This window comes from Malania oleifera, chromosome 9 (assembly GCF_029873635.1).
Source record: "Malania oleifera isolate guangnan ecotype guangnan chromosome 9, ASM2987363v1, whole genome shotgun sequence".
Taxonomy (NCBI): Eukaryota; Viridiplantae; Streptophyta; class Magnoliopsida; order Santalales; family Ximeniaceae; genus Malania; species Malania oleifera.
This window is the reverse complement of record NC_080425.1, coordinates 85,854,918-85,867,001: the sequence shown is the minus strand read 5'-3', so window position 1 is coordinate 85,867,001 and position 12,084 is coordinate 85,854,918. Positions and strand designations below refer to the sequence as shown.

The following is a 12,084-nucleotide window of genomic DNA, read 5'->3' as shown; positions in this document are numbered from 1 at the left end:
TATCTTCAATACAATAATTCAAGGAAAATATGTTTTTAAATGGCATAAAAAAAGGTTAGCCTAGCCCAAGTCAAAACCTAAAAAAGGAGAAGGATGAAGAGGTTTGATTCGTTTGAAGAGCCAAGACTGCTTATGTAAGCCCCTTGGAATATGAAAATGGAGTAGAAAAATAATTGAGTTAGGAGTGGAATCAAACCACTCCTATGACTATGAAATAAGAATATTGCATTTGAATAGTTGTGTAAATCACAACTATGTCTCTTTTCAATGCCCTGTATTCTTCTTCAAGGCTAGATGTAGTGAAGAACAAATTTTTCAAAAATGCCAAGCCCTAATATAGAATTATTTGATAAAATGATAATTTTGTTTAGATATTATCATTATAATTTTGTTATATTTTTTTAATACTTTGGAGGCTCTAACTATCATCGCGTTATTTTGGATACTATAATACGACATTAAACTCAGGGGTGAAAGTCACGTGGATACCCGGTGTGTAATAAAAAAAAAAAAACTCAAGAGTGAAAGTCGCTTGCCCATAAATGCACATCTGGTAATTTAAGGGAAAATCAAACTCGTAACCTTATTAATGTTTTTTTTTGTTTGTTTTTATAACAAAGTTTTGATTGTTATGCTATTATTATTGTAATATAATTAAAATTTAATATTACTTTAAATTATAGTTAATGCTTTTATCATAATCATTAACAATAATGATTATTTTATTGATGTTGTTATTGTTAGATTTAATATCATAGCGAAACGGTTGGAAGATAATTGGTCTTTGTTTTTTTAAAAATTTGTAATTAATAAATATTTTAATTTAATTTTTGAAAATTAAGAATAAAATTGTCATCCCAACTTATAAAAGGGAAAATCAGCATTTCATTAAATGAAAAAAAATTAACAATTTGGTCAGTATGCAATTCTACAGTCGTTTGTCCAGGTCAAACAAAACAAGGTAACATGAAAGGCCATTTTTTCTGATCCATGATGATTGATGATGAGCGACTTAGATGGACGGCCCAGATTGTGCATAAGCCCTCCACGCGGCAAGGGATGATTTGTTTGGACATCATGCCGTCCCACACAATAAAACCTTCGTCTGAACGCAATGAATGGAAGTATTGCAGGAGAGGTGAAGCGGACGAAGTCGAGGTCGAACGAGGGGAGGTAAGAGAGAGAAAAACCAGTAGATGACCCAAAGGTGCGACTACGAAATTCACACGCGCTCACTCTCTCACGCACACTCTCTCTCTCTCTCTCTCTCTCTCACGCACACTCTCTCTCTGGATTTCTGGGCCGTTGGTGAATTTGGTGGTTCAAGCCCGTCCTCCCCAGACAGTCGGAGTTTCGATCGCTCTGCTGACTTTTCCTACACTGCCAAAGAAAATGGTCCATATTTTCCAGGTAAGCGTACAGAAACTGCCGAGAAAATCAAGGATTCTTTTTTTTTTTCCTCACCCTTTTGGGTCTTCCGAGTCTTCCGTCGTTGATGGGTCAGTTTTGGTTTTCATACTAAATGATTGTTCTATGATTTGGGGTTTTTTAAAAAATATATTATTTGTTTGCTTTTTTTTTTTTTTTTTTTGTCTCCATCGTGTTGCGGAAGAATTTTCCTTCGTTCTGTAAATTCCAGCACGTCATATTTTGTTTTTAATAATAGTAGTTTTTTCCAAGAAGATCTACGCATTCTTTTCAAAGCAAGACTTGCTCTTGTTTTTCCCCAAGAGGAATAGCTCTCGGTACTGTTTGATTAACAGAATACGATTTAAGTGTCTAGGTACTAATTCAGTCCTTTCTTGTTTGCACTGAAAAGGTTTGTTTCTTGCTGGTCATTGGGCCATTATGATCTTTCTCTTTTGTTCTTAGTTCTGATATTACTTTTTCTCCTCTGTTTTGTATAATGGCTGGTTTTTGGGTGTGTCTCGATGTTTAGATTCTCCATTAAAATAGAGCTTTGGATTGGTATTTTGGGAACACGAGAGAAAAGGTTCTTTTAAATGGAAAGGGCCTGCTTTTACATAGTGAAGCTGGACCCATGTTTGTACTTGGAAGAGTTATTTTTCACACATTGTTTGTCATGCATCTATTTCACATATAATTCATTCGATCCCCATTTTTGCATTTTCATTTTCTTGGAAGGGGTTTTAAAGCATGAAGAGGAGATTAAAATTCAAATTCAGTGAAGCTTGTCCCTTAGTAATTCCTTGCCCTTTTCGCCTCCCCTTTTCTGTAAAATGATAAAAATCATGTATATACATTGCAGTGAAGTGTTCTGCTTGATTCTCATCATTGTTGTATTCTTCTTGCAGGATCGTGGCTGGTTTTGATTCTCTTGAAGTGTAATTGAAATGGAAGGGGATATATTTCCTGGAATTGGTAATGGAACCCAAGTTGATGGCAAGGTTTTACAGACATTTCAGAAGAACTTTACACAAGTTCAAAACATTTTGGATCAGAACAGAGTGCTAATCCGTGAAATAAAGCATAACCATGACTCTAAGATGCCGGATAACTTGAGCAGAAATGTTGGTCTAATTAGAGAGCTCAACAACAACATCAGAAGGGTGGTGGATCTCTATGCTGACCTTTCGAGCTCTTTTGCAAGATCGATGGAAGCTTCGTCCGAAGGCGAATTGGGGGGAAAACACAGTCAAAAGAGAGTTAGATCCGGGTAATTCCCTCAACTGGACCTCATTCTAGAAACTCTGCAATGTTTTCACCAATCTACCACAAGAGCAGAAGAGATTTTTTCCCTTTTCTTTCACTTGGTGGAAGAATTTTATTTGATTTTCAATGATCCTCAATTGTCACTAGTTTCTTTGAAAATAACAGTTTGATTAATCAGCCATTGTAATTTGTGTAACTCTGTTCATCTTATTAAAATCACGCATGCTTGTGCTATCTAATATTTTTTTATTCAGTACCTCGGGTTAGTGGAAGTTGGGCGCTTTCTATTTCTTTCTCTTATCCTATCTGTACTTTGCTGAATTGTTAATTATTGCTTTATAAAACCTATCCTTAATTGTTTAAGTTCAAAACATTTTGGATCAGAACAGATTGCTAGCCAATGAAATAAACCAGAACCATGAGTCTAAAATGTCTGATAACTTGAGTCGAAATGTTGGTCTAACCAGAGAGCTCAACAACATCAGAAAGGTGGTGGATCTCTATGCTGACCTTTCGAGCTCTTTTGGGAGATCATTGGAGGCTTCATCCGAAGGCAAATTGGGAGGAAACAGTCAAAAGAGAGTTAGATCTGGGTAATTCTTCAACTGGACTTCATTCTAGAAAATCTATACTGTTTCCACCAATCTACTCCAAGAGCAGAAGAGATTTTGTTTTTTCCTTTTCTTTCACGTGGTGAAAGAATTTTATTTGATTTTCAGTGATCCTCAATTGTCACTAGTTTCTTTGAAAATAACAGTTTGATTAATCAGCCATTGTAACTTGTGTAACTCTGTTCATCTTATTAAAATCAAGCATGCGAATGCTATCTATTTTTTTTTTTTTTTAATTTCAGTGCCTTGGGTCTGTGGATGTTGGGTGCTTTCTCTTTCTTTCGCCATCTTATCTGTATTTTGCTTAATTGTTAATTATTGTTTTATAAAACCTATCCTTAATTGTTTAAGTTTCTTAGAACTTTCTTATTAGACTGTCAAATGCCAAAATCTGATTTGGGCTTTTTTTAATTTCTTCTATCATGATTCTTGACTGACCTGCTTTTGATGGGCCTTTCAACAACCCTCTTTATTCTTTTCCTGAGTTTTTCAAAAGGAGATTCCTTCTAGCGTTTGTGAAGCCTGGACCTAGATTAGGGAAAATAGCAGAAGGTAATTTTCCCAGAACCATGTCTGTGTGGGGGGAGAACATGGATGTCTTTGATGACATTGAGAAATTGAGTGGAATTTTGGTTGAAAGTTGCTTTGGGATCATTGGAGGAAGCTGCTTTGGTCATTTCTTTTGAAATTTATGAATCATCCCTCAGTGGACCAAAACCTCAAAGGGTAGTTGATTAGCCTTTTGACCATTGGTAGTCTGTTGAATGTTCTTTGATTGGAGAAAAGGATCAATCAATAAAGATATGCACAAGAAAGCTAAATCAATGTTCCAAGAGACAGAAAGATAAAACAACAGAAGGGCCCAGTGATTCATTTGCACTTGGAAGTTTGGAACCATATTTGAATTAGCCAATCCTTTACTTTGGTCCTTCTCCCATTTGTTCAAAAGCAGTAATTATGGCTATATATTTCTTTTAAGAAAAAGTTTGTTGAATAGTAAATCCCAATAATAGTTTAATTAATGCAAGTAATGTACCTCTTTAACGCTGCGTTTTGATGATTTTAGTATTCATCTTCTTCATTATTTATAGTCTCTTCACAAATTCCCAGTGATTGAATTGGAGCTTTTATTAGTGGACTTATGTTTTGCCCATTTTGTCTCCTTTGCTTTTTTTTTTTTTTAAAATGTGGTTGCTCAGCACCACAGACAAATTTCCTGATTTGGTAAAAACCTATGTGGGTCTACTTGCAAAGAATGCCTCAAAGTCTTAAAAGCAAAATACCATGATAACCTTTCTGTCATATAATCTCACTTCCAACATATTCGATCCTAATTTTCCATCTACCATTAAATGGATCCCTCCTTTGCTTTTCAAGTTTCTTAGGAGTGGCAATTGGGAAGCAGGTTGTTATTCTACCAACTACAACAAGAGTGAATACCCTTTAAAATAAGCACTGATGATTTTAGTGTTCATCTTCCTCATTATTTATAGTCTCTTCATATGTTCACAGTGATTGAATTGGAGCTTTTATTAGTGGGCTTGTCATTTTTTGCTCATTTTATCTCCTTTGCATTTTAAAAAAAAAATAAATTTATACATGTGGTTGCTCAGCATCACAGATAAATTTCCTGATTTGGTACAAACCTATGTGGGTCTACTTGCAAAGACTGCCTCAAAGTCTTAAAAGCACTATACCATGATAACCTTCCTGTCATATAATCTCACTTCCAGTATATTCGATCCTAATTTTCCATCTACCATTAAAAAGAGCTTCCTTTGCTTTTCAAGTTTCTTAGGAGTGGCAATTGGGAGGCAGCTTTGTTATTCCTACCAAGTGGCACTGACACATAGTCGTTTGAGGCTCTAGCTTGTGTTTTCAATTGACTAAGCAAATATTGATCTGCCCACATACGCTTCTTTGATTGGAGTCTAAACTATTATCTAAGTCCAATTCCACAATGGTCACTTTAATAAGATCACTATAATAAGGGGGCATTTGGTAAAATTAAGTCTTAAGTGCTGAAAGCTGAATCCGAATATGATTTTGTGAACGAGTTCTAAATTGAACTTGAACCAGTTACTAAATTTAAACTCTGAATTATTCTAATTGTTTGGTATATAATATCCGAATATGTGTTGTTTTTCAATTTTAACCTTCTTGATGCTGAAAAGTATAATTATTTGATAAAATTAATGAGCAATTACATAAGCTAAAGTTTTTAATTTAAAAGAAATAATATTTACTGTATTATATCTAATTAATAATTATAAATAAAAAATAATGTAGTTTATTATCATACAAGAATAAAATTTATTATTTTAATTTTAATCACTTTGATATTGAGTTTTTTTTGTCATTTTCATTTTTTATAAGGGAAACAATTGAAAAGGAGACCTTTGAATCTAAGTCATACATCTTTCAGTTAGAGGAGTTTTAAAAAAATTCAAGTTGTGACCAAACACTCTGATATCTAACCGGTTCACTTATTTAATGAACCTGTTCAGACGCAACCTTGGGTTAGGGGTCATTTATCTACCAAACAAATCCCCCCTAAGTAGCATCTTTCTAGAAAGTTTTCCTCTAATGTGTCCTAGACTACATAAGTCTATTTATTGGTCAACTTAGATTTCAAACTAATTTATTAGTCTTTACATTCTCAAATCATTAATGTGTTATGGTGAATTATAATAAAATGAAGCATAAATTGTAAAACTTTCCTTATCCTGCATTTAGAAGTATAATTTTTGGTCTTGAATTGTTTGAAACAACACAATAAGCATATTACACTATATTTTATTTAAATTCGTACAAATTTGAATTCAATTTTCACTACTCGAGACTCCTAAGTACAAAAGTTCAGGTATTTTACTATAAAGTGAGATATAAGATTAGATATGTACTATTGGCTCAAATCAATAAATGGTTGTTTCGTTCATGGCATTAAAAATATTCCCATGGAATGAAATTTTGGGAATCTCATTTATGAGAATAACATGCATGCCTCATGGGAATATTTTTCTTTGGTTCGCATTGTAAGACTCCTAGGAATGTACACACGATTCTCATGTCAATGTTTGGTTCAACATGGAAATCCTGATAGATATTTTAAGGAAAATAATCATTATACCCTTGACATATGCGAATATGTGAAGAACAATTATATTTTTCAATCCAAAAACATACTAAAAATACGTACTTACTTAAATCTATATCCTCATATTGTCAACAATTAAATTATTAATAATTGATTAATCAATATAGTTGAGGGCAATATAGCATCTAAATATCAACTATTATATTAAATTTTATTTAGTAAATTACAAATATCAATGTTAATTAACATAAATATTTACACTTGCGATAGACGTCTTAAAAATAATTTATATCTTTAATTAAAAACTATTTATTTATACTAACTTAAATTTTTTTAATTTTATTTGATTAATAATTTATTATTTTAAGTATAATAATAGAGTGTGATTATATTATAGAGATGTTATTCAAAAGCCAAAATAGCGAGGGCAATTTACTCCAAAGAGTAGGATTTTCATGGGAATGAGATTTTCATGAAATTTATCTATAGGGGAGATGGAAATAAGACGCCCATGTTTCATGGGAATCCTTTCATTCCCTGGGATGTTAACATTCTTGTCACATTAGATTCCCATGCTGAAACAAACTTGGGAATGTAATGTCATGGACATCACATTCTTGAGATTCTTGAAAGATGTAGTGAACCAAACACCCTAAATCTAAGTTTAAATTCCACCTACATACTCCCATCAGCATGGTTTGTAAGCTTACGTGTCCTAAGTTTCGAATTCTACTATCCTACAAAAGTACAAATTACTTCCAACATCATAAATTTTAAAAGTAGTCATAATTTAGGCAAATAATGTATGACAGTACTTAGGTACTTCCCAAGTATAATTTGAAGTGCTTTTTAATGGTTTTGCTTTAATCTACTACTAGTAATGGGCACGTACTATGTGCATGCTTTTTATAAAATTTTATATTTATTTTAAAAAAAATTATAAAAAAATAATTAAGAGTTGAAAGGTCTTTAATTTTTTTTTTTTTTTTTAAAACAATAGTTATGATAGTTATGGGTAATTACATGGGCATCATAGGTAGAGATTTGGAACTCAAATTGTGTCCTCCTTTTAAAGGGTTGGATTTTCTTTTCAACATTAATACCCTTAATTATTAATTTTTTTAAAAAATTAAAAAATATTTATATAAGGATAATTTTGGCATTTACAAAAAAAAAATGACACCAAAGGAGGTATCCCCTTTGTAGTATTAGAGATGAAGAGATGAAGAGATGAAGAAAGGCAGGTGTTTATTTATTTTTATCAAAAAGTTATCTGCATTAATTTTGTTATGAAGAGGGAAATGAACAGTACACTCTGTTCTTTCCTATGAGGATGAAATTACCCCTATTTGTGGGTTTCTTGTAAGGTTGTTTTAGGTATTTACCTGCTTGTTGAGTATCCCAAATGATCACTGCGGTCGCAGCAGTAGTGGTGGTCTACTAGGGGTTGCGATTGTGAGAGGACAGTGACTGTGCGATTGTGACTTTGAGGGTGGTATGGCTGCATCTGCCGCCAGATGATGGCTGCAATTCGAGGGAACCTGGCTCATCGACGTTTGAATGGCCGAGTTTTGTCATGGATGTTCCAGTGTTTTTTGGCTCATGGAGCTTCGAATGGGCAGTGTTGCTGCGGATCTTCCCAGGTTCTTGTTGTCATGACTTCAGCAGCTATTGCATCATTTCATTCTGCTGCCAGTTGATGGCTGCAGCTTGGGAATGGAATAGACCAGTGATGATGGCCAACCCTTGTTTGTGCGGCTCAAAGCCAGGCCAGGTGATTCTTCCCCTCCATTTATTCTTTGTCTGATATTTGAAAAGAAGAAGAAGAAGTGGACGAAGAGGAAGAAGAAGAAGAAATGATTGTTTGTGTCTAATCTAATCATCAAATCTAAAAAAGAGGGTGGCTGAGTTGTCTAATCTAATGTGGGGAAAAAAAAACAACAAAAAGTTCCTGCAAAAATCCCTCCCATGAATTGTATAATCTATCTTCTTCTATGAATCTATAAACACAAAAATCTGAAAAAAAAAAAAGGGAATATCTTATTGTGATTTTATATTTAACTCTGATTCATTCAAATGTAGGTTGGTTGGGTTGTCTAATCTGGAAAAAAAATTCTAAATATTGCTGCATGAAACCCTTCCTTGGGTTATATATATAACCTTTACCACATCCATGTTGGCAAGAACTGCTTGTATTTAAAGGTAATTCTGATTTTTCTCTATGCTCTGTTTAAGATATGGGCCACAGTAATTAGGCTAAGACAGTGGCAATGGTTCCTTCCTGCTTTGTTTATTTGTGTCCTAACAATAATTTCTGTTTTTTTTTTAATCTTTACTTTATTTTGGTGTGTGACACAGGGTTAAATTGTGTTTGGTTCATAGAACTTTTGGAACCTATTCGGAATCCATCTTTGAGAGGTAGTTTTTTTTTCGCTTTCATTTTGTGTTTAATTATGTTTGCCTATGCTTCCTTGGTTGCAAAATTATTGCCTGACTAATACAAGCATGCTGCCCCTAATCATGCACTGTTTCCTCACATCTTTCTGTCTTGTTCTATTACGCACACACACACACACACACTTACAAACTCACTTATTCAATTAAGTGAACTTAACTTCTTGGGAGAGGTGTAATCCTTAAATTTATTATACTAATGTTATGCTATGAACTTTGGAACTTTTAAAATAATTGAACCATAGTCTAATTGAGTGGCCTTGGTCGAATCTATATCTTGAAAAATATGCAAATTATGATTCTGTTATTTTTGTTTTTCCTCATTTCCTCCTTTTTTGGGTGATATTGCAGGTATGGCTACAATTAAATTGTCTTTTAAGAATATGCTAGAAGAGATAGTGACCAAATTGGGTTTCCCCAACCCGGTGTATGGCTCCAAGGTTGAAGCAAATGGTCAAGTGCGATCCTTTGTTGAAATGAACCGTAATGTTGGATCTGTTCTTTTTGAGGTTATTAAAGTTTGGGGTCCAATTGCTCAAAGCAGCATGGTATCCAAACAGCAGGCTGCTATGTTGGCTATAGAGGAATTGAAGTGGCTTGGTTTAGAAATTAGGGATATGAACTATGACAAAATGTCTTGTCTTAGGGAATTTTTTCTTAAGGTGCATAGAGATTATAGTGATTTATTGATTAAACATTGACAATTGGAATGGGATTACGAGATGCTTAAGAAGAAGTGTGAAGGTTTGCTCCATGGAGAATCTTCGATGCCCTCGGAGGATTCGAGTGGTGATGACATCTAAAGAAATGGTTGTTCTTGTTGTTTTAAAGTTTTTTTCCCTTATTTTATTTTATTTTATGTTTTGGGAATGGTGAAGGATCATGGTTGGATTTGGATTTTGCATTAATGTTTTGTTGTTGATGCCAACAATCTTGTGCGTGTTTTAAATTAAAATTTGGATATGTTCTTCTTCTTCCTTTTAATTCCTTATGAAGTGAGTGGCTTGAATTTTTGTATTTTGTTTAGATTTGTGATTTATTAGTTATTGTAATTATAGGAATGAATGTTATATTCATCTCTTCGAAGAAATTATTAGAAGAAATTATTGGGCAGCTAGAGATGCCTACTCCTTAGTATGGAGCTGATGTTAGGAATGATGGGTTGGTTAGGGCTTATGTTGAAATCAGTGTTTGTAAAGATGGTCAGCCAAGTGTCCTAAGGGTGTGGGGTCCCCCGTGCAAAACTCAAACGGAGTCTGAAGAAATTCTTGGAGTTTCAAAAGAATTATTATCATTGATGCAGTTTAATTAATATTTATGTTAGATACATACTGAAATAAAATAGGAATCAGCAACCATTGCCTCTGTTGATTGTTACAGATGGGTTTTGGGTAATTAAATGAATATTTTACTGAACTAAGTAACAGGAGATATTGTCAGCATAAAAAATATCTTTCTACCTTTTTCCCTTGCACCAATTGCTTGCAGGCAAGATCCTGAAAGAAGTAGGACAAATGGGTATAAGTCTTAGAGGGAGATAGAGAAGGGGTGACAGAGATGGATTTTAGGGCTGAGATGTGTTTGCAGTGCTATGGAGGAGGAAATATTCGGGACTTGCAATGGAGGAGGAAATATTTGGGACTTGCAATCATGATGAAGGTAAGAAAGTGCCTTAGCTACATCAATGACAACTCTGTAACTTAAGTTCCATGACAAGCAACATCCTTGGCAGTTTCGCCTTTCTCTTTGTTGGAAAATTCAACAATCTAATGATCCATTTGGGATAAACTCGAAAACAAGGAAGGAACTGAGAAAGATTTAATCATTTGCAATGTAATGATTGTTGGTTATGCTCACCATGGACAAGAAAAACAAGCTATCCTACTGTTTGAAGAAATGTTGGGGAGAGGCATTAAACCTGATGCCGTCACCTTTCTTGCACTTCTGTCCACTTGCCGTCACTGTGGTTTAGTAGAAGTTGGTAGTAGAAGTTGGTGAGAAGTATTTCTATTCCATGATAGAAAATTATGCCATATCGCCTGAAATTGATCATTATTCATGTATGATTGATTTATATGGGAAGGCTAATCGAATTCAACAAGCGGCTACATCTATGAAAAGGATTCCTGTGCGACAAGATGCTGTAATTTGGGGGGCTTTTTTAAATGCTTCCAAGATAAATTGAAATGTGGAGTTTGCAAGAGAAGCGGAGGAGAAACTGTTGCAAATTGAAAGTGATAATGGTGCTCCATATGTGCAGTTAAACCTAGGTCATCTTATCATGTGACAACATTCAAATGCAGTTTCACATGGGCATGACTCTAATGGATCATATCTTTCTAAGATACCCTTTCAACAGGTTTGTATTTTACCAAAACACTAAAATTGTACTCTTTGTTTGACATGGAATGTGTATGCATAATTTTCAGTTAATAAATCAATTATTCTGAAACAAAGAAGATCCTTCAATGTTAATTTCTTTAAAGATTTGTAGCAAGTAATTAATGAGCATATTATTTGTTATATTTATATAGGTTCAAGACTCTTATGAGTTATCTGCAGAGTATGAAAGAAAGCTTGATCCACAAAAGTTAGAGAAGCTTGGAAGTATGTTAACAAGTTTGGATGCAGGTGACTCTGTACATTCCCATTCTAACCTATTAATATGCATATATATATATTTTATTTATTTGAGCATATAGCCCCTTTTAATCTAATTGAACTTGATAATGCAGATGGATTCTATGTATGGACATAGCTTAACAGAAAAAGACTGTAGCGTAACTGGTTTTCTGACATTAGCTGGTTTAGATTTGGTTTTTACTTTTTGAGTCCTTCTCAATGGAGCAATCATGTTGCAGGTGTGACCTTTCTTTCAAATTTCTTCAGCAATTTCATTTTTTAAAGTATGTTTAACCTTAATCTTGTGTTTGAATTTGAAATTCTGAATTTCTAACATATTTTTGAAGTCCAATGTTGGATTTAATTCATGCAATCCAATGATCAGCACGTTATAAGCAACACTGAAGCATAGTCTGCAATTTCAATGTACCCCTTATGGATTTTTCTGCTAATTTTCTCATCAGCTATGGTTTAATGATTAGAACTTTTGCTAGATTAATAGCTTTCTTGCTTTGGTCTTCTTTCTGCAATTCCTTTTTATCTTGTCACCTTATGGCTATGGACGATGTTAAGTTAATTCTTGAGATTTTGCTTTTATGTTTCTCTAACAATGTTTTTTTTTTTTTT

At 33.8% G+C, this 12,084-nt stretch overlaps 1 protein-coding gene across 8 annotated transcripts; it reads left to right on the top strand.

The window, feature by feature from the left end:
• Positions 1-1,119: 1,119 nt before the first annotated feature.
• On the top strand, positions 1,120-11,462 carry LOC131164494 (protein ELF4-LIKE 4). 8 transcript variants are annotated; one of them, XM_058121734.1, is made up of 6 exons: positions 1,133-1,499; positions 1,684-1,783; positions 2,316-2,677; positions 3,063-3,266; positions 8,740-8,799; positions 10,324-10,681. In XM_058121734.1, the coding sequence occupies exons 3-6, from the start codon at positions 2,355-2,357 to the stop codon at positions 10,364-10,366; spliced, it is 630 nt and encodes a 209-aa protein (XP_057977717.1). In that variant the 5' UTR covers positions 1,133-1,499; positions 1,684-1,783; positions 2,316-2,354; the 3' UTR covers positions 10,367-10,681. The 8 variants fall into 8 exon arrangements, 7 of the variants coding, with proteins under 7 accessions (XP_057977720.1, XP_057977717.1, XP_057977718.1 ...); XR_009139272.1 differs by lacking the exons at positions 1,684-1,783; positions 3,063-3,266 and adding an exon at positions 11,370-11,462 and having other exon boundaries at positions 1,122-1,410; positions 10,324-11,194; XM_058121735.1 differs by lacking the exons at positions 1,684-1,783; positions 10,324-10,681 and adding an exon at positions 9,187-9,819 and having other exon boundaries at positions 1,133-1,410; positions 3,141-3,266.
• Positions 11,463-12,084: the final 622 nt, after the last annotated feature.

Excerpts from the sequence above, each read along its gene's own strand:
- LOC131164494 (XM_058121734.1), top strand. The coding sequence starts at position 2,355 with ATGGAAGGGGATATATTTCCTGGAATTGGTAATGGAACCCAAGTTGAT. Across the intron at positions 2,678-3,062 it reads CAAAAGAGAGTTAGATCCGG|ATTGCTAGCCAATGAAATAA; the intron begins GTAATTCCCTCA and ends GGATCAGAACAG. Across the intron at positions 8,800-10,323 it reads TCGGAATCCATCTTTGAGAG|GCAAGATCCTGAAAGAAGTA; the intron begins GTAGTTTTTTTT and ends AATTGCTTGCAG.